The sequence below is a fragment of the Bos taurus genome, chromosome 5 (assembly GCF_002263795.3).
Source record: "Bos taurus isolate L1 Dominette 01449 registration number 42190680 breed Hereford chromosome 5, ARS-UCD2.0, whole genome shotgun sequence".
Taxonomy (NCBI): Eukaryota; Metazoa; Chordata; class Mammalia; order Artiodactyla; family Bovidae; genus Bos; species Bos taurus.
The window spans coordinates 56,760,810-56,783,439 of NC_037332.1; the positions used below are offsets into that span (position 1 = coordinate 56,760,810).

At 37.6% G+C, this 22,630-nt stretch overlaps 1 protein-coding gene across 2 annotated transcripts; it reads left to right on the plus strand.

Annotated features, from left to right (window-relative positions):
* Window positions 1-3: 3 nt before the first annotated feature.
* Window positions 4-21,386, plus strand: PTGES3 (prostaglandin E synthase 3). Of its 2 annotated transcripts, NM_001007806.2 has the most exon segments (8): window positions 124-320; window positions 15,123-15,236; window positions 15,384-15,453; window positions 16,005-16,103; window positions 17,570-17,659; window positions 19,045-19,107; window positions 19,970-19,994; window positions 20,226-21,386. In NM_001007806.2, coding segments are annotated over 8 exon segments (483 nt in total). In that variant the 5' UTR covers window positions 124-318; the 3' UTR covers window positions 20,246-21,386.
* The last annotated feature ends 1,244 nt before the right edge of the window (window positions 21,387-22,630 follow it).

Here is a 22,630-nt window from a genome sequence, read left to right on the forward strand (position 1 = left end):
CCCGGGCATTTTGCTGCGTCACCAGCCGCCGCCCGGCCTCACCACCCCTCGCTCGCACGCACGCACGTTCATTCTCCGTCCTCGCGCCCCTTTTCCTACACTTTCCTCTTCTCTCCGACCGGAGGAGTCGCTCTCCCCGCGCGGTGCATTCTGGGGAGCCAGGTCGAGCCCGCCGCCGCCGTCGCTTGAGGAAAGCGAGAAGAGGCCGCGACTGGGGAGAAGACGCCGGAGTCGCCACCGGAGAGGAGTCGCCTGCCCAGGAGCTGCCGCCGGAGAGGCCCGCCAACCCGTTCGCCCGTCCCCCTGCCCCGTTTCACGATGTGAGTGCGATACCCCGCCGAGAGAAGGTCGTCCGGGAGGGAGGCCGAGGCCGCGCGGGGGGCTGCCGGGAAGCCGTCCCTTCCCCTCCCCCTCTTTCGGCACCCTCGGCTTTCGTCCTCGGTGGAAATCGTTCTTGCCTGGGGGTGGGAGGTTCATTATCCTAGTTCCGGTTACCGTTGGCTGGTGGAGGACATTTTTCCTCCGATGTCCGCTTTCCCCACCTCTAAACTGGCCTTTGGCTTGCTTGTGCCGGAAATCCCACTTACCCCCCATCGGCCGGGCGGGCCGCTCCTAACTCTCGGTAACTTAGCCGTAGGCCTTAATCTCCCGTGAGCTTTTGACCACGCGGGCGCCCTGGAGGCGTGGACCCTCGTGGGCCTCTGCTCCGCTCCAGGGGCAGTTTGCCCCTGTCGCTCTGTGATGCTGGGACTAGGCCCGGGGCCAAGTGCACCTGCGGTGGGTGCTACCACGAGGCTGCTGGAGCTCGTCGTAGAGCACCACGCGGCCCTCCCCCGCGAGCGACAGGTACTTCTAGGCGACTGGAGGGAGGCCATACCTTCTTCGCAACTTAATTTCCCTCTCGGGTGTCGTGATTGCTTGAGTATGGTCTTTCCAGACTTCCTCCTGACTCCAGTCTCGCTAAGGGAGTGAAGGTTGCCAAAACTCAATCGTGTCCCTGGCAGCGAGGAATTACCATTGAGCGGGGAGTTCTGCACGTGTTGGAGTCGAGAAATACTTGTGGACATTTTCTGTGTTCTATGTTAAACTTTAGGCGAGCTTTCGTTATCCTAGCTTAATTTAAGGATGAAACAGGTATGTCACTACTTTGGCTCAAATTTGTTTATGTGAGGTGACTAGATACTTTAGAAATTTTATGATACAGGGAAACCTTGATGATTTTAACCAAATGAGAATTCTTGGCACCGCCACTTTCAGCCTGTAAATTTTTCTCAGGGAAAGCTTTACCTTTTCAGATGTGAGAGTTTTTTGGCACTAAATGCTTCCTAAAAATTGCATATGGAGAGCAATTGAGGGCAACAGTTTTTATTCCTGGAAAAAATAATGCACTTTCAAGGGTTTTCTTAATAATGATTTTGAGGTGAGTATAGTTAGACATCTAAATGGATATGGAAAAAAACACCAGAGCTAGTTAACGATGGAAAATAAGCCTTGAGAAGAACGCGTGTATTATTGTAAATGTTAGAATTTGAAAGGATTCCTCCACCCCCAAAAGTATATAATAGATTTTAATCTACGTAGTTTGTGCTTTTACTCTTAAGAAATCCGTATTCCAGATAATGTACAAGGATTGTCAATTTTTAAAACTGTGAGAACATGAATCCTCACGTAAGGCATTACCAACTTTTAATAGGTTAAATGTAGCCAAGCAAATCTTTTCACGAAGAAATAGTACGTTGAATATGGTTTGAAATAGAAGCACTCTGGGAGGTCACATGAAATAGTTAAATAGGTAAGAGATATTAAGTATTTGTATTATAAATAAAGAACTCGGGAAAAGTGTAACAATCACTATTTCTAAAAGCAGTCTGTCTATAGTTAAGAATGCTACTTTCAAAATGAGTGTTTTGAAGAGTCCAGGTAAATCTCATTCGTTGTAAGATAACTCCATATATACCCTCTAGCAAGTTCTCTAGGAGATCTTATTAATGACTGAATGAATTTACAAGATGAGTATTATGAGTCAGTTACTTGAGTTGGAAACGACTTTTTAGTAAGAGTCCTAGGAAGAATCTTGGCTGATGAGGGTTCATTTTGTTGATGTCTGCTGGAAACATTGTTTTAGTTGTGGAGAAAGACGTTTTTGCCGGACATCTCAAGGGTTTAGGGTCTGCTTTTTATCACTTCTTAGCTCTTCAGTCGTCATTCCCTAGATAAATTTCTTTCAAGTTTTTAAACTTTTGTCTAGTAGTTTATATAGAAGTGAAGTCGCTCAGTCGTGTCCGACTCTCGGACTGTAGCCTACCAGGATTCTCCAGAACGGGAGTGGGTTGCTCTTTCCTTCTCCAAGGGATCTTCCCGACCCAGAGATCGAATCCAAGTCTCCCGCGTTGTAGGCAGACGCTTTACCGTCTGAGCCACCAGGGAAGTCATTCTCCTACCTTAGAGAATGCTGAAATTGAGGACCTCTCCTCTGTTTAAGACCCACACAAATCCCCCGCAGAGGGTGCTACTTTACTTTTTCTTTTTTAAGCTATTGTAGTTGGTTTTAAGTTGAACCTGTTAAGAGATGGCGTAAAATGTTTAGATTTGAGCTATTTGAAGTCATTCTTTCCAGTGTCTTTTACTTAAATTGTTACACTGTCCAGAAACTTACTGTTACTATTGTTACCGTTGGTTAACATCGTACTTACTTTGCCATCATTCAGCTTTGTAAGATTATTCCCAAAATAAAATCCATCTGTTTTCAATCTCCAAAACAAATGGTAATAATGACCATACAGCATATGGTTAATGTCTATAAGCTAAGAGTAACTGATGATGGCTTTTGTTCAGTGTTGATTTCCTAACCACTGTAACCTGGCAACTGGATTTTCTTTTCGTTTTTTTTTTCTGTGTTTGCACTAGAAGGCAGTAGAAGCAAAGTGACAGGTGACTTGAGTGCAGACCAGTATGTATTGTTAAGATTTTCCTGTTGAATTGTGTTTAAAGATCTTCTAGAAGCTGTATCATTGTGGAGTCATAGGTGGTTAGTGATAATTGCATCCCAGGAAAAAATACCTTTGTAATATCAACTGTTTAGAATCAGTCTAGTTCTGAAACACTAAATTGAAAATTGCTGTATCTAGTGTATTTTAAAGTGTTATTATTTGCTGTGTAGATTGGCAGTGATAGATTTTACATTTACAAGCTGACTTCCCCAGAACACCTTTGAACTTCTGGTTTTCCAGGAAGATGCCAATTCACCTGTGTTCTATTCCAGAGCCAAATAAAACGTTTTTTTTGTGGATTGTCTATGCAATAGTTGATCTTCTCATGTACCCATAGTTGATTGCTAGAAAGGGTTTATGTCAGGGCTCTTTCCACCTCACTATGCTTAATTGTCTTTGTTTACTGAAAGGATGTAAGTCACAGAGGTGTTTTTTTAAATTTTGAGTATTATTACAAGGTTTAGTTCTTCAACTATGATTTGAACCTAGAATTTCTGACAGAAATTTTTTTTCCCCTACCTTATGAAAAGGGAGAATAATTGTCCAAGTGGTCCTTGTATTTCCAATAAGGAAATGGCAACCCACTCCATTATTCTTGCCTGGAGAATCCCATGGACAGAGGAGCCTGCTGGGCTACAGTCCATGGGGTCGCAAAGAGTCGGACACGACTGAGCGACTTCACGATCACTAAACATGTCTGTAGCTCAGTTTTATTATCTAATATAACTGCTTCTATTAAAACCTTGCCACTTCCTGAGATATGAGGCTCTGAAATCTGTAATGGACGCAATGAGAGAGTGACCCTGCTTCAGTTTTATTTATATGAAGGAAAATTAAACATTGTACCTGGTTTGACAATGTTAAAAGGGTATGTGCACAAAAGTGGGAAAGTCATAGAGTTGCTTGGAAGTAAGGCACTAAGTTGGGGCGGGAATAGTGTATTTAAGAACATATTCACTTTTATATTTTAAAGTAGTAATTACCAAAGAAAGGAACTAGCACAAAGGTTCATTGACCCCTTGGTGTCTTGGTAGTGTTTCTGTTTTTGTTGTTAACTGTTCTGGGTTGGTTAGTTTTTTAATGGTGCTGCTAGACAGCCAAATGGCGTAACCTAGCAGTTCTATTTATTAGGTAGTTGGATCCAAACAACTTAAATGCTTTGTCCTAACAACCTCCTAACTCTTTGGAAAACTAATACACATAAATTGCAAGAAAAATGTAGTTTCTTGAATAACTATGGTTATTAATGGAAGGTGTCTGCTTTTTGGGCACTCTATCACTTGTTATACCTTGAAATCAGATTGGATACTTCCATCTCAATTCCGCATTGATTTTTTTGTTTGTTTGTGTTTGGTTTGTTGTGTTATTTTGTTAGTTTTAAATTAGAACAGCCTCCAGAAATCCAGCTTTGCAAAGATGAAACTTAGTGGAGAAGAAGGATATAGTGCAATAATCTACTGTTGAAACTGAGCTGCTTGGTATCTTGACTGAAGCTGAGTATCGCTGAATTCCTTTTAAATTTGAAATCTCCTGTGACAGCTCTGTAAATTCTCCCATAGAGCTGTGATCCACCTTGGCACCCAGTTTGGAAATCATTGGACTTACATGTATATTCAGATCACTTTTCCAGAAAGTTTTACATAGTAGTGCAACTGACATACAGAAGATCTGAAAATATGAGAAGGATATCTGGGTTTCTGTGAGCAAAGAATATGTGAAAGAGAGTTTGGTTTTAGATGTTTACAGGCAGGACTTTTGATAATACTTAACTAACTGGAACTGCTTTTTTTATTTTTTAGCAGAATATTCATGTTTCCATATCATTCCTCACTTGATACAAACTGAAATAGATTACCAGTTTCTTTTTTTGTAAATGATAGGCCAGTTTCCAGACTTAAAGTGTCAGTTATTCTGAACTTCTGTGACATCGTTTTTAAACTTTTTTTCTGTTTTCTCCTTAAAAAAAAATTTTTTTTCCTTTAAAAATTTTTTTTATTTTTAATGTTTGTTTATTTGTTTGGCTGTGCCTGGTCTTAGTTCCAGCATGTGGGATCTAGTTCCCTGATCAGGGATGATAGAACCTGGGCCCCTTTGATTGGGAGCGTGGAGTCTTAGCCTCTGGACCACAGGGAAGTCCCTATAATTTTTCTAGATGTTTAAAAATAGTCTAGGTATATTAAAAATGAGTGATTCTAGTCTTTAAGAAGCTTTCCATTTACTAGAAATGTTTAGTTTATCCTCTAAACATAGAGTATATTTACTCCATTAAGTTCTACTTTAAAAAAATTTTAGTCTTCTGATTACTATTGTTGTATCTTAGAATTCAAAGTGATCTTTTAATTCAAACATCATGTTCCATTAAAAATGAACTCATAGAGGACTGTCATTACTTCTGAATAAAGTATGTGAGGCTGTATGTCATAATGTATCTTACAGTTAAATACACAGATGAGTTACCTTTCAAAGTGCTACCCAACACAAGTATCTTATGGTGTATCACATATTTATGCTTTAAGAAAGATAAACCATAACTAGTAATGGATCTGAACCATCTACACCCATGTTTCATAGAAGACTTTTGGGCTAAATGTCATCCAACTTGAATGTGAGTTTCTTAAAGGCACAGGATTTTATCTCTGGACAGTTGTATCTAGACAGTTCCTGGTATTGTGCTCAATAAATACTTGTTTATTGAATAATATTCAAATTCTAGTCAGAATGGCTGCGATCCAAAAGTCTACAAATAATAAATGCTGGAGAGGGTGTGGAGAAAAGGGAACCCTCTTACACTGTTGGTGGGAATGCAAACTAGTACAGCCACTATGGAGAACAGTGTGGAGATTCCTTAAAAAACTGGAAATAGAACTGCTTTATGATCCAGCAATCCCACTGCTGGGCATACACACTGAGGAAACCAGAAGGGAAAGAGACACGTGTACCCCAATGTTCATCGCAGCACTGTTTATAATAGCCAGGACATGGAAGCAACCTAGATGTCCATCAGCAGATGAATGGATAAGAAAGCTGTGGTACATATACACAATGGAGTATTACTCAGCCATTCAAAAGAATACATTTGAATCAGTTCTAATGAGGTGGATGAAACTGGAGCCTATTATACAGAGTGAAGTAAGCCAGAAGGAAAAACATAAATACAGTATACTAACGCATATATATGGAATTTAGAAAGATGGTAACAATAACCTGGTGTACAAGACAGCAAAAGAGACTGATGTATGGAACAGTCTTATGGACTCTGTGGGAGAGGGAGAGGGTAGGAAGTTTTGGGAGAGTGACATTGAAACATGTAGAATATTATGTAAGAAACGAGTTGCCAGTCCAGGTTCGATGCGCGATACTGGATGCTTGGGGCTGGTGCACTGGGACGACCCAGAGGGATGGTGTGGGGAGGGAGGAGGGAGGAGGGTTCAGGATGGGGAACACATGTATGCCTGTGGCGGATTCATTTTGATATTTGGCAAAACTAATACAATTATGTAAAGTTTAAAAATAAAATTTAAAAAAAAATAAAATAAATCTCTTAGCTGTAAGGCTTGACTATGAGGTTCTTGACAGTGAAGGTTGGGACTAACTCAGATCTTCTACAGCTGGTCCTGTGTTCTGCTATATCACATCTTTGGTCAAATTCAGCTATATATCATATAGATTGAAAAGTAGATTGCTGGTCAGTAGTTGAAAGGTAAAGTTGGTGAGAGTCATCTATAGCTTTAGATTCTGTTAACTGAGACTTTGCTGTATTTGGGGAAATCTGGAAAAGAAGTACCACCAAATGAGTATATATCCTCAAATTACATTTGACTTGTTTGTGAGCCCTTTATTAGGGAAATGTTTATTTTGGGAATATTTATTAGTTATAATTTGATCAGACTGATCTTTCTCTTAATTAATTGAGTGGTATTACCATAGATTCTCTTTTAAGAGATTCTGCCCTTTTCTTCTCCCCTCCAATTTTTTTTTACATCCAAAGAAATTGGCCTTTCGGTAAAAAAGTAATACTTTAACTTTTTATGCTTGATTAATTTCTATATGTGCCCATCAGTTGAAGATAAAACCTAATACATTTTTTAATTTCTTATTTATTTTTATCTGTGCTGGGTCTTTGTTGCTGCATGGGTTTTTGTCTAGTTGCTACCAGTGGGAGGGTTGCTACCTAGTTGCAGTGCCCGAGGTTTTCCTTGCAGTGGCTTCACTTGTTGGGGAGCTTGGGCTCTAGGACACGTGGGCTTCATTAGTGGCACAAGGGCTCAGTAGTTGCGACTCTCAAGCTCTGGAGCACAGACTCAATAGAGTCTGCACAGGCTTAGTTGCTCTGTGGCACATGGGATCTTCCCAGACCAGGGATCGAACCCATTGGCAGGCAGATTCTTTACCACTGAGCCACAAGGGAAGCCCAGATTTATCTTTTCAAAATGTACTTACTACTTTGGCTGTGCCAGGTTTCAGTTGTGGCCACTTTGTGTCTTCAGTTTTCGTTGTGGCATGCAGGATCTTTAGTTGAGATGTGCGGTATCTAGTTCCCTGACTGGGAATTGAACCTGGGTCCCCTGCATTGGGAGCATGGACCACCAGGGAAGTCCCAAAACACATTTAACAATATTTGTTTTATCACAAAGATTCTTGTCATTTAGCATGTGCTCATATCACATTTTTCAAGCCCTTTAAGTACTTTTACAAAAGTAGAACATTTTTTGTTTTGTTTTTTGGCCAATCTGTACCGCATGCAGGATCCTGACCAAGGAAAGAACCCATGACCCCTGCATTGGGAAAATGGCATCTTAACCACTGGACCACTAGGGGAAGTCAGTGGTGCGTCCATTTTTTTTAAAGGGAGAAGTGCCCTTGCCTCAGAGCTCAGTGGTAAGAATTCGCCTGCAATGCAGGAGATGTGAGTTCTATCTCTAGGTTGGGAAGATCTTCTGAAGTAGAAAATGGCAACCCACTCTGATATTCTTGAATGGAAAATCATGAACAGAGGAGCCTGGTGGGCTGCAGTCTGTGGGGTTGCTAAAAAGTCTAGACATGATTGAGCAGCTAAGCAACATATGAATACTTAACAGCTGATTCATGTTGTAAGATAGAAACCAACACAACATTGTAAAGAATCATTCTCCAATTTAAAATAAGGAGAGAAGTGCTTATTGTTTTCATACAAACCATAGTTAAGATGCACCAGATTCTAGTATGTTAAAAGTAGTATTTGGGAACAAATGTGGTTTCCACTCTGTCATTCATTCTAAGACAAACTAAGAAATTTTAGTCAAAACTACAGAGGAGAATTTTAGGTAATGCAAATTTTAATTGCTCGAATTGACATAGCCCTAAATATTGAACTTGAAAATACTTGTCAGAAGAACTTGGAATGTCCCACTTCAGGGATTTTGGGTGGTGTTGTAATTAGTGACTTATTCACATAATGTATAGAGAGATGAAAAAAGTTTTGCATCTATGTTAGTATTAAAAAATGGATTAACAGACCTGAACGGTAGTGCGGGATTTTGCCAGGGTTTGTATAAGACTAGAGATAAATCCAACATAATTTAGATGGTAGAGTTTAAAATCAGCCTTTCTCTGGGTTAATAGGAAAAAGGGTGATGTGATATGATCCTCACAGAAGACAAAAAGGAATTTCATAAACACTTGGTTTGCCTTTCAAGTGAGTGAGTATGTGTGTCTGTTACTATTTAGGTTAAGGGTAGGATTTCCTCTCGTATTTTCTGATGGTTTAGATCGGGGTCACTTGGTAACTATTAGACTTTACAGGCCATAAGCATGAGTATCCCTGTCTCACATTCTTATTTTTGGAACTCTTAAATATTACAAAAGTTAGAACTTCCCTGGTGGCACAGTGGATAAGAATCCACCTGCCAGTGCAGGGGACATAGGTTCAGTCCCTGGTCCAGGAAGAATCCACATGCTGTGGAACAACTAAGCCTGTGCACCACAACTGCTGAGCCCATGCTCTGCAACAAAGAGTAGTCTCGCTCACCACAACTAGAGAAAGCCTGCACAAAGCAATGAAGACCCAGCACAACCAAAAATAAATAATAATTTATTCACATATATATGCATATGTATATATACATACACCAAATGGCTCCTGGGCCAACCTCTGATTTGGATCATTTGAGTTTGCTTGTATTATCTGGTAAATGATCGTATTAGTTTGTTAGGGCTGCCATAGCAAAGTACTAGAGGATGTGTGATTTAAACAGTAAAAATTTTTTCCTTACAATTCCGGAGGGTGGTTAGTTCAAGATCAAGGCGTCAGAAAGGTTGGTTTCTTTTGAAGCCTCTGCTGGGCTTGCAGATGGCCTTGATCTGTCTTCACAGGGTCTTCCCTTAAATGGTTCTAATCTTTTGTAAAAAATTAATTTATTTTTAAAATTAATTTTATTGAAGTACAGTGCGGTGTTTGTTTCTGCTGTACAGCACAGTGAATCAGTTACGTATACATATATCCTCTCTTTAGATTTCCTTTCCATTTAGGTCACCACAGTTCCCTGTGCTATTCAAAAGGTTCTCATTAGTTGTCAGTTTTATATATAGTAGTGTGTATATGTCAGTCCTAATCTCTCACTTCTTCCCACTCTTCCCTTCCCTGCTTGGTAACCATAAATTTGTTCTCTACATCTGACTCTCTCTGTGTTGTAAATAAGTTCTTGTGTACCATTTTTCTAGATTCCATATATAAGCGATATTATATGATACTTGTCTTTCTCTTTCTGACTTCCCTCTGTATGACAAACTCTAGGTCCATTCATGTCTCTACAAATGGTGTTATTCATTCCTTTCTACAACTGAGAGTAATATTTCATTGTATATACCTATCATATTTTCTTCACCCGTTCCTCTATGTATGGACATTTAGGTTGCTTCATTGTAGCTATTCTGATCTCTTATAAGGACATGAGTCATACTGCATTATGGCCCACTCTAAGACCTCATTTTATGTTAAAGACCCCGTCTCCAAATACAGTCACATGAGGTTTAGGACTTAACATAGGAATTTGGGGGTTTAGGACTTAAACATAGGAATTTGGGACACAATTCAGGCCATAACAATGATGTAAATCTAGATTACTGAATGTGAATTCAAGGAAAGAAGAAAGATCCTCCCAGATTCCATTGTCCTTGATATGAACAGAAACCGAAGAGTTTATGCACTTGGTTTTTGATAGAGCCGCCAGGTCACCAGTGGTGCTCCTCCTCCATTACTATAGGTTCTTAATGCATAACTCCACTTGAAGAAGGTACTGCTAAGTCACTTCAGTCATGTCCAACTCTGTGACCCCATAGACGCAGCCCAACAGGCTCCCCCATCCCTGGGATTTTCCAGGCAAGAACACAGGAGTGGGTTGCCATTTCCTTCTCCAATGCATGAAAGTGAAAAGTGAAAGTGAAGTCGCTCAGTCCGACTCTTAGCAACTTCATGGACTGCAGCCTACCAGGCTCCTCTGTCCATGGGATTTTCCAGGCAAGAGTACTGGAGTGGGGTTCCATTGCCTTCTCCGTGAAGAAGGTAAACACTCTACTTTAACATGGTAAACGGTGCTGTTAACTATTTCAGATTACGTTGTTCAATTGGCTGGAAAAGCGTGTTTACCAGTATTGAAATAGCCATTGGTAAACATGCTGGGAGAAGAATTCTCGTTAATCAGGTTAATTCAACATTGTAAGTCAACTTGGGCCAATAAAAATTCATTTTTTTTAAAAAATCTGGGTATTTGTTTTTAGCGATACTACTCCCCCCTCACCCCCCAAAACAGGAAAGAGAGAATACTACAATGAATTCTTCAGAAACCCATTATTCAGTCTCAACCTTTATCAGTACAGGGTTATTCTTATTTTATCTACCCCCCTCCCTTTTCCCCAGTGGATTTTATATTGAAGAAAATCCCAGACATGTTCCTTTAAATAAGGAATATCTGCAGTTTAGGTACCTTTGACAACAGGCAATTCTGTTTACCAAAACAACGATTACTAAAACTTGAGAATAAGTGACAATTGGACAATAAATCCTAGACACATTTTCTGGGCTGTAGCTATTGCAGTCTTTGTTGTTTTGTGTCTTAATTGAATGGAAAAGATTGATTTTTCTTTTTAAATAACACAGTTTCACAATTAGACTATGTTGCTCTAAAGAAACAAACCATTCTGTGTCAAAACCATTTAATATCATTTTTCTAAAGTGTGAAAATAATAAACCCATCTACCCATAGCAGTTTGAACGTTTAGCAGGTCATTGCCACGTAGCTTTCTCTCTCCTCCTTTCCTTTCCTTAATTAATTTAAAGCAAGCCTCACGTACTTCTCTTTTAATCGAGTGGAGTTTTTTTTTTTTCCTTTTGTAAAGCAGTGCCTTTCACACCTAACAAAACGAGCTTTCACGTTTTCTAATACTCTGTCCATATCTAGGACAGGTTTCCGTGGTTTTGGGAATCTTTTTTATATTCAGTTTGAATTGAGATGCATACCAGATTTACAAATTGTGCTTGTTCAATAGTTCTTAGGTCTCTTTTAATCTAGAACAGTTAGGTTCTAGATTGGAATGAATCATGTTGATCAAATCAGAAGGTAAATGTCTGGTTGTCCCACTTTTGGTGATGCTGAGATCATAAATTCTTTATCTGCTCTTCATCTAATCATTACTCATGGTCCTATTTATTGATGAATACTGCCAAATCAGTATAAAAATTGAAAAATGGTGATTTTATTTTATTTTTTGTTTTTGCTCCTCACGTTTTATTCCATACCAGAGCTAGAATTCTGTAAGGAAGCTTCCTTCAGGAAATGGTCCTATTCAGGTATCATGAATAAAGATTCATAAAGGGGACTTCCCTGGTGGTCCAGTGGTAAAGAATCTCTGCCAATGCAGAGGACGTAGGTTCTATTGCTGATCTGGAAAGAGTCCACATGCCACAGGGCAGCTAAGCTTGTGTGTCAGAACTGCTGAGCCTGCATTCCACTAGAGCCAGAAGTGGAGCCTGCACACCCTAGAACTTGCACTCTGCAACAAGAGAAGTCTGAGCACTGCAACTAGAGAAAGCCTGAGAGCAACAGTGAAGACCCAGTGCAGCCAAAAATAAAATGTAAATGGATAAACAAAATTTAAACATTCATAAAGGGAAAACAGGATAGATGCCTGTTCTTTCTTCTTAGTTGCCTTTTTGTAAAGAATTGGAGCTGTATCTCATCTTCTGGTGATCTAGAATTGTGGATAGTTTTTTAATATAAATTTGGAGTATTTATAGTCAGTGTATTTGGATCAATTTGCAATCATTCTTTCAAATTGTCACTGGCCAAGGAGAGAAACTTTTTTTGCCTCCAGTGGGCAAAACATTGTTTTTATTTTTATTTATTTAAATTTTGGCTGTGCTGGGTCTTCGTTGTAGCATGTGGCCTCTTTGCTGTATGCAGGCTTCTTATTGGCAGAGCCCTGGGCTCAGTAATTGCAGTTAGTGGGCTTAGTTTCCCTGAGTCATATGGGATCTTAGTTTTCCAGCCAGGGCTCAACCCAAGTCCCCTTCAAAGGGAGATTCTCAACCACTGGATCATAGAGAAGTTCCAACATAATATTGACCAAAGAGGTATTAATTTGTTTAATTGTTTAGTTCCTAAGTCATGTTTGACTCTTTGGACCACCATGGATTGTAGCCTGCCAGGCTCTGTCCATGGGATTTCCCAGGCAAGAATACTAAAGTGGGTTGTCAATTCCCTATTCAGGGCATCTTCCTAGCCCTGGGATCGAACCTGTGTCTCCTGCATTGGCAGGCAGGTTCGTTACCACTGAGCCATCTGGGAAGCCCAAACATTTGTTACCCAAACATTATTGACCAGAGATGTTAAATATTCACTTATATAACAAATTTCCAGCCACTGGTGTTTTTGCAAAAATTCCCTAGGCAATAATGAGTTAACAAGTACTAAATATTTTCCTTTAAAGAGCAAACATGGGGGGAATTCCTTCTCAGTCCAGGGATTAGGACTGCTGGTGCTTTCATTGTTGGAGGCCCATTTGATCTCTGGTTGGGAAACTAAGATCCCACAAGCTGCATAGAAAAGGCCAAACATATTACCACATATTGAGAAAGCTGTTTTGCCAAGGAAATGAACTAGAGGTAATGTGTGGCCTATTGGAACCTATTAATAAACTCCTAAATCATTTATTTTATGTACATTGACATGGTAACATTAGAAGTTGTGATTTTTATTTTTTTTAGTCCACAGAAGTTTGGTTCTTTTTCAAAGTGAAGTCGCTTAGTCGTGTCCGACTGTTTGCAACCCCACGGACTGTAGTCTACCAGGATTCTTCGTCCGTGGGATTTTCCAGGCAAGAGTACTGGAGTGGGTTGCCATTGTCTTCTCCAGGGGGTCTTCCTGACCCAGGGATCGAACCTAGGTCTCCCACCTTGTAGGCAGACGCTTTACTGTCAGACCCACCAGGGAAGTCATAGACATTTTTCAAAGACGTTTTTAAATCCCACCCCAGTCTGCCAGTAGATGCCTAAAGAAATGATTTGTTGGTATTTCGGCTTTGGAAATCGCTCTTTATAATTTTTTTTTTTTTTAATATTTATTTGCCTGTGCTGGGTCTTAGTTGTGGCATGTGGGCTCCCTAGTTGCGGCTTGTGGAATCTAGTTCCCTGACCAGGGATCGGACCTGATCTCCTGCATGGGGAGCTTGGAGTCTCAGCCAGTGGACCACCAGGGAAGTCCCACCATTTATAACTTTTAATTTCAGAGCTGATACCAGTGTTCCAGAGTAGTGTGTGGCAACTAGTTTAACCATTACACAAGTGTAACCATTGTGTAAAAATATTAATGAGCTGTGGCTGTAACATTTTAGAACTTGAAACGGTTACACCTTAGGATTGGGAATTTTGGAAGCAAACAATTCGTTTGTGTTGAGTTGATTAATGAGTACTGTTTGACAATATAACTAATTTGTTTAAAAGTTCTGATTTGAAGTTTTGGGTTTATAGAAAAGTTTAAAAAATACAAATAATTCCTGTAACTTTGATTTTTAGGTGATCAAAGTGGGACATACTTATTGTTAAAAAGTAATTGCACCCAAAATGCAAAATAAATGGTTTTTTAAATAATTGTAACAGTTGAGATTGATATGGCTCTATTTCCTTTCTTTTCTCTTTCTGGCTCATGCTTTAGAGGCAAGTGCTGTTAATCTACCTGTTCTTCGTGTGCGCATGCCTGTGTGTGTGTGTGTGTGTGTGTGTGAGAATTCTTGGAATTTTATGAGTGTGTATTTATCGAAGTAACCTGTCTTGGTCTTGAAGATAACAAAGAAAAATTTTATTTATCACATGTAATCTTGTGTGTGTGTGCACTCAGTATTGTCTGACTCTCTGTGACCCCATGGACTGTAGCCCACCAGGATTCTCTGTCCATGGGATTTTCCAGGCAGGAATACCGATTAGGTTGCCATTTCCTGTTTTAGGGGATCGTCCCTACCAAGGGATCAAACTCATGTCTCTTGCATCTCCTGCATTGGCAGGTGGATTCTTCACCATTAGCACCACCTGGGAAGCGCTTATAATCTTTACTGCCTGTTAATTAACCATATTTGACTGTATTTGCTTCTAGCAGATTTTTAGCTACATTCTAAAACATAATTTTTGATGGATGAGTAGAGCTTTAGGCAGAACTTTGAAATACTGTTATTTCTCATACTTCTAAAAAATTCCTCCCCCAGTGTCTTGAATTGTAAGTAGAAATGTTGCATACTGTATTTCATATGACAATGGATTAGTTCTTTTAAATCATGTGAAGTTGAATTTTTAAGAGCAGGGCTATAAAGAAGTAGCACACAAATTTTAACAGGGCTACCTAAATGGTTAACTCCATTGAACATTTTGGTCTTACGTTTTAAAATCCCTTCCTATGAGGGAACGGTATCATTGCATTTTAACCTGAAATGCACCTGTTAGGGGAAAAACATATTAATAGTTCACATTTGAAATTGTAATATACTCCCTCAAAATAATGCTCTGATGGAGAATAGAAGTATGTTACTTATATGCTAAATTTCGGAGGTTATGTAAATACCCACTTAGTGAACTTCAGCTTAACTTTGTCTAATTTTATCTCATTATAGGCAACCTGCTTCTGCAAAGTGGTACGATCGGAGGGACTATGTCTTCATTGAATTTTGTGTTGAAGACAGTAAAGATGTTAATGTAAATTTTGAAAAATCGAAACTTACATTCAGGTAAATTACCATTTTTATATCATTGGATGAAATACTTGTTTCAGACAGCTTGAATAGCTTTGGTTTGCTTGTTTTGTGTTTTCTCTGAAGTTATTACTAATCTTTACCTCTTTGAAGAAACTCATTTTCCCCCTTTTTTTTGTACAGTTGTCTTGGAGGAAGTGATAATTTTAAACATTTAAATGAAATTGATCTTTTTCACTGTATTGATCCAAATGTAAGTAGTTTTGAAACTTTAATCCCGAAAAAAATTTAAATTTAAATTGTGAGGAAATGGACATAATTTAAATACTCATTTTAGAGATAAATAATAATTCTTAACAGTTCAGAGGCTAAAATATAATTGTATGGTTTGCATTGTTTTCCATCTTGTAACTGCTTCTTTGCATATTATTTTTGTTGTTATCAATGTTTGGACTCAGGACAGTACTGTATTTTTTAACCTTTTTAAAATTGCAGTGTAGTTAATATAAGGATGGTACTCTTGATGCTTGTCTTATTTAAGCATAGATGTAGCTAAGTATGTCCTATGCTTACACCATGTTTACTAATTTTTTTTAAACTTTTTATGCTATTCACCTTGTTCAGGGGAGGCAAAGAAAATGATATTTTTGCTATTGGATAGCTTATGAAATCTTCAGTAGCCTAGGGGATGTTTCAGGGTGTAGGGAAAGAAATAAGGAGGAAAGAAATGACAACAAGCAACTTTGTATCCTATATTGATACTAGAGAGTTATAACAGTATGAAAACACTTATTTTTGTTATAGGATTCCAAGCATAAAAGAACAGACAGATCGATTTTATGTTGTTTACGAAAAGGAGAATCTGGCCAGTCATGGCCAAGGTTAACAAAAGAAAGGGCAAAGGTAGGTTTCTTTTCCTTGTTTTGAAAGTTAGGTATTTTTAAATAATTAAAGATAAGTGACATCAAACTCAAAAGTTTCTGCCCAGCAAAGAAAATCACTAAGATGAAAAGACAACCTACTTAATGGGAAAATATATTTACAAATCATGTATCTGATAAAAGGTTAATATCTAATGTATATGAGGAACTCCTACAATTCGGCAACAACAATCCAGTTAAAAAAGGGGCAGACATCTGCTATACTCCAATATAAAATAAAAATTAAACAACAGAGGAACAGGTAGAGCAGTTCCCTGGTGACCTAGTGATTAGGATTCCAGGCTTTCATTGCCTTGGCCCAGGTTCATCACTAATTATTAGAGAAATGCAAATTAAAACCACAATGAGATATCATCTTCTGTTAGAATGGCTGATGTCAAGAAGGCCAATAAGAAATGCTGTTGTTGCGATTATAAACTGGTTTAGCCACTATGGAAAATAGTATGGAGATTCTCAAAAAATTAATAAGAGTAGAACTACCATATGATCTAGGCATTCCAGTTCTGGGTATTTATCTGAAGAATATGAAAACACTACCTGGAAAAAATGTGTGCCATCTCTATTCATTGCAGCAGTATTTAAAATAACCAAAATATGGAAGCAGCCAAAATATCCATTGATGAATGAATGATAAACCGGTGTGTGTGTGTCTGTTCAGTGGATTAGTAGTTAGCCATTTTAAAAGAATGAAATCTTGCCATTTGCAGCAACATGGATGGACCTTGAGGGTAATAAGTAAAATGAGTCAGAAGGAAAAAGACAAACCTAATTTTAAAAAATACAACAAAACTAAAAGACACATACAGAGAACAGATTGATGATTACCAGCAGGGGAGGGGGAGTTGAAGGGGTAGGTAAGGGGTACAAGGAGTCAATTTTATAGTGACAGACAATAAGTGGACTTGGAAGGTAATCACTTTGTACTTGGAGATGTTGAGTGACAATGTTATACCCCTGGAACTGGTATTTTTAAAAATTGGTATGAGGAATCATAGTGTGTTTATTTCATGGCGTATTACTATTAAGGCCCTGTGTTCTATACGCTTTTCTCTACTTTGAAATGTATTAGTGTCAATACCGAGGGTGGTCAGAATAAGGTCAGTCACTAATTGATGCAGGCTCTTTTGCACTCAAGAGAAAGACTTAAAGGTATAAATTACTCAAATATCAGATGAGAGTATATCATGGTGGCATTTAAAAAATAGTAAGTTAATTATCTGAATTTGAATAGTTTCTATTAGTGAATTTTTTTAAAAAGGTTTCTGACAACTGAGACTTCATGAAACTATATTTACTAATATATATTGCATTTAACTTCTGATTTTTCTAGTCTATTCTTTTTTTGTGCTGATTCCATGCCTTGCTAGTGAGTATGAACCCCATAATTCAATAATCTAATCAGAGGGTGATATTTGTATTGATCTATAGCTTAATTGGCTTAGTGTGGACTTTAATAATTGGAAAGACTGGGAAGATGATTCCGATGAAGACATGTCTAATTTTGATCGTTTCTCTGAGGTAAGTTCTTTTAAATGCATTCTTCCACCTCCCTCTCAGTACACTTATTTCTAGTCAGTTTAATTTGGTTTTAAAGGCCTAGTGATATGTAAGGACCTGCATTACTTTAGTTTCAAGACTGGTTTTTTATGAGTTTATAAAAACTAGTATCAAGTTCTAAAGTTGATGTGTAAGGGAAAAAAATAAACTCTATGGTCAGTACAACACAGCTAATTTTTACTGTTTCTTTGGGGGGGGGGGAAAGAGTTAAAAAGTAAGTACCCAATTTCATGTATGCAGTTTCTTATTTACACATCTCTCACATGGCTCTGGTACCTTGATTTCAAAGGAGAGAAGGGAGAAATGATATTCATTGTCCTAAACTGTGCTACTCCTTACCTGTAGTAATTGGTCCCACCATTTACCCAGATGTGCACGTCACAACTTTTACCAATCTCCTAAGTAAACTCTTAAATGTATTCAGTTCTGCATCTGTTGCCATTGCATCTTGACATCTAGTATTGCACTTGGAGCCTTCTCAGTATTTTTCCTGCTCAAAGAAACTTAACCAGTATTTAATGTCTTCAGATGTAGGAAAACTCTTCACTAGTTACTCATATTATTTGAGAGTAGATGCTTAGGATTTTTATACTGAAAGGTTTTTGAGTCAGTATCTTTTTAAGACCCCTTCGAACTCTGAAGTTCAGGTAAGCATGTGTTTTTGAAGTTTCTTTTTTTTTTTTGAAGTTTCATATGAATTATTTAGTCTGCTTATTTATACCTCTTTACGTAATGCAGTTCTTATTATTGGGCCCAGTTTATTTTAAGTATGTAAGAGTATTTTACACAGCCTATATGTTTTCTTTCAAGGATTATGTTTATTTTCTGTTTTCAACTTAGTTACTGTTGTTTAGCTGAATTCAGTATTCAGGCCTTTTATACAAACTAATAAGCCCAAAGGACTTTTTTTTTTAAGTTACCATTGATTCTTCACAATATTTAAAACTACAATGAGAATACCATAATACACACGCCACTTAGTTGAACATACAAAACTTTACAACTAAAAATAATCCCATTTTTAGTCACCAGAGGTACCTGCTATTCAGGATTATGGTATTTAGTTTCTGCATCATACATATGTATCTTGTTGGCTGAATTTTAAAAATTTCACTTTTCTTCAATGAGAACTTACTCTTAACTTCCTACTATAGTTTCAGGATTTTATGTAATTACATAAAATCTACTTTTTCCAGAAAGGAAAGTACCTAACTAATCTATAGTTGAATTTTTTTTTAATTGGTGGAAATCTATGGCAGAGCTAAGGTTTATTCTGGAGTGTGCAACCTAATAATTAGGGCTTAATTTAACATCATTTTTAAAACTAATTTTTACACTTCGAATAGATGATGAACAACATGGGTGGTGATGAGGATGTAGATTTACCAGAAGTAGATGGAGCAGATGATGTAAGTCTATAAATTCTTTTCTATGTTTAATAAAATAGTAAGAAACAATGTATTTACAGGTTGTTTTATATAAATCAAGACTGCTTTTTTTTTTTGCCATTGGTTGGTTTTTTTCCTAAAAAATACTACAAGGAAAACCAATTCTTTTAGAAGTGTTCATTTTAGAGGGATGGATACTTACTAGGAAACAGGTGTCCCATGGATCATTATTAAAGGGACCAGATTTATAGTTCAGAATAATTATTGTACAGAGACATATGCCTTATTCAATTAACAGTTTAGGGAATATTTTGACAAAGTTAAACAGGTTTTAACAGCAGAATGGTCAGAGAGACATATAGTATACAGATGGATGTTGTGAATCTGTAAGGAGGATATAATGGTCCACTCTTCTCAACATTTTCCCACCTGGCATTCTGTTAACATCTTTAAGAAAGTTTTTCGATCTAGTTTGGAAAATATTTATTTAAATAGTTCAACAGTTAGGATTAGAGTTCATGGTCTTGTGTCATTCCAGTGGTCTTCATATTGAGCCATTTTTTTTTCTCTTGCATTAAATGCCAAGAGAGAAACCAATTTATAGAAAAATTCATTTTGATTAGTAGAAAGGAATTCAAAGGATGGGCTCAATTCCCTCCAAAAGGCACACATCTTATAGGAAGATATATCCTCAGCTGTACATACTGTTCATCTTAAATAAACCTGTTTTTAAGTCCATTGATAAGTTCATGAGATTAATGTAACCACATGTCTCTGCTACTTTGGTCAAAAGTATCGTGCTTCAACTTTAAGGCAGACTGTTCAGTTAGCAGAGAAACATTTTATCACAATTTGGTTGAAATTTTTATTTCTCTTTCTGCAGGATTCACAAGACAGTGATGATGAAAGTAAGTATCTTTGTAAAAATAGATCTACACAGAGACATTTCACATCAAAAACCAAATTCTCAAAATAGAGAAGTTACTTGTTTAAAATTCTTAGATCCGTGATTATGGAAGATATGTGATTATTTCTTTATGGCCTCTTAACAAATAGCTAAAGCAAAAATTTGAATGATTCAAAGTTGTTGGGTTATTATCCTCTTGTAATTTATACTTATCTTTAAAAATTCTTTTCAGAAATGCCAGATCTGGAGTAAGGAATGTTGTCATCGCTGGATTTTGAGAAAGAAAAATAACTTCTCTGCAAGATTTCGTAATTGAGAGAATTCCTGAGTTGATAGCTCTAAAGGCAGATGCTGTATTTGCCTCCTTTAACCCATTTTTCAACCTGTTTGTTTTTTTTAAGGCTTCACTAAGGGTTGATATGTACCATTGTATGGGGCAGTTTTAAGTCAGCTAAGGCAATAACCTTGTGCATGAACATTTCCCAGATTTCCATGATGCTGTTGAGGTCCTAAGCAATTGACACAGCAGTTGTGATAAATAAAAATCTCACCTAAGTCTCCTTTACTCATAACTTAGATACTGACATGATAGGAAGCTCTCTGGCTTAGGGAAAGTAACTAAATTTTAGATTTTAGAACATGGACTCAAAGTGGCTGAAAGAATTGGTTGATACTTTAAACTGGTAACATGTTATTCCTCTGGCATATCCTTCAGGATTGTTCCACTAAAGTTTTATTTTTCAAAAAATTTACTTCACATTATTGTATGTAAGTGATCACTTGTCAGTGTTCCAGATGTATCTTAGCTAAAACTAGTGAATGCCCTAACTTAGATGGTTTTGAAGCCTGTACATTTGGTATTGTTTGACCCTTAAACTTTTACATCTCTTAGCATGGAGGACGAAGAAAGGCTGTACATTGTTGCTTGAGAGTCTGTACATTTAGACCAAATTTGTATTTGCACTGTCAGTATGGCAAATGAGTGGAAAAAAATGTTAATACACTATTGGATTTTTTTATTCCTTTTTTTTTTTTTTGGATTCAGCTTGTACCTGGGCTGAAAACCTCAATTTATGTTCATGACAGTGAGGATTTTTTTTTAATGTCTACATTCTTTCTAATAAACTGTTGGAAGACTTCTTGGCTATCCTTTCAAGTGTCTGGTTTACTGTAATTTCATGTATTGCCATTTACTGGAATGGAGTTTTTATTTTTACTTGAGGAAGAATTTGGGAATATTCCTCTGGGGGAAACAAAGGCTTGCTATAATGTCACAGAAAACCTTTTAAAAGTGGATCTGTAATAGAAAATTGTAGATGCACTTTGCAACAGTTGGAAAAGAAAGTGTTGTGATTTGATTGAAATAAAACTAAATGTGTTGTCCTCCTCTAAATCTTTGAGCTTTCGCATTTTGGCACTTTTTATTCCTTCCAGCTTCTGTGTATTTGTCATAGCATAGAAATGCTTCATATTTCAGCACTTTCTCATGTCAGACACTAAGGACCTTTGTTACAGGCAGTGTTAAAGTGCTGGGGGCAGGGAATACAAAGATAAATCCTTTAGGTAACTGTATACTCGGGGAGCACATATCACAAGCTAAGCCTTGGGACAAATAGTGAAAAGAAACTTGGGAAATGGCAAATGTAGTAATAGGTATGGATAGAGTATTGTGGGGATTTAGAAGGAAAAACACAACCTTTTTTCTTTCCTTGTTAAGTATATAATTGTTCCAAATGATACTCAAAGCCATTTTCTTGAAATGGTACAAATAGAAAATCTTACTACTTAGAAAATCTTACTACTTAGAGACTGGGCAATCAACTCTTTTGTTACATTGGTCTTAGGAGACTGCAATTTTTCTTCAAAGCCTTAGTTTTTTCCACATTAGGTATATTTGGACTTCTGTCCTTCTAGAAGGTCTCCTTTCTCTGGAGCATGCCAGAGGTATCAGTATGATTAATAATATACTGCTTCATAGAAAAACTTTAAATTTTCAAAAAAAAAAAACCCTCTAGTTATATTCTCGCAAAGAATTCTTTCTGTATGTTCTGGAAGTTAGAGTCATTAATGATTTATTGACTTAATGCCAGCCATTGGGCTACAGCATTAAAATATAGCATGATGGATTTCTAATTTCATCCTATTAAGATTTTTTCAAACCTGCTTTGTACTCAAATAGTATAGTGGGATTTCAGTAATCCTTATTGCTGTCAGGTATGAAGGCCTCTCAGTGGTATCTGACCCCTCTTTAAGTTAGAAGGATATCATGCCAAAAGGTGAATTCACAGGCCAAAACTTAAGGACTATTTGGCCTTGCATTGCAAATCTGAACCGTGGCTACTTTTGCCTTAAAAGAGTCACTGGGGAGAGGATCATTTGGTGAATTTAAGCTTGGATGAGGGAGATGGCATCTCTTTATTACCATTTGGCTATTGTGACATGTGATAAAGATGGCTCTCTTCAACTTCCTGAACTGTGAAGTTAACTTTCTTCAAGGAAGAAAGGAAAGTGATTAGTTGCTACAGCTTATGTTTTATTTAGCCATTCAGTTCTGTGCAGGTTTTTTTTTCTATTTAGCAGGAGTTCTTTTGACGTGTGATAATGAACTTCACGTGTATGTGAATATCAGCTGCTGTT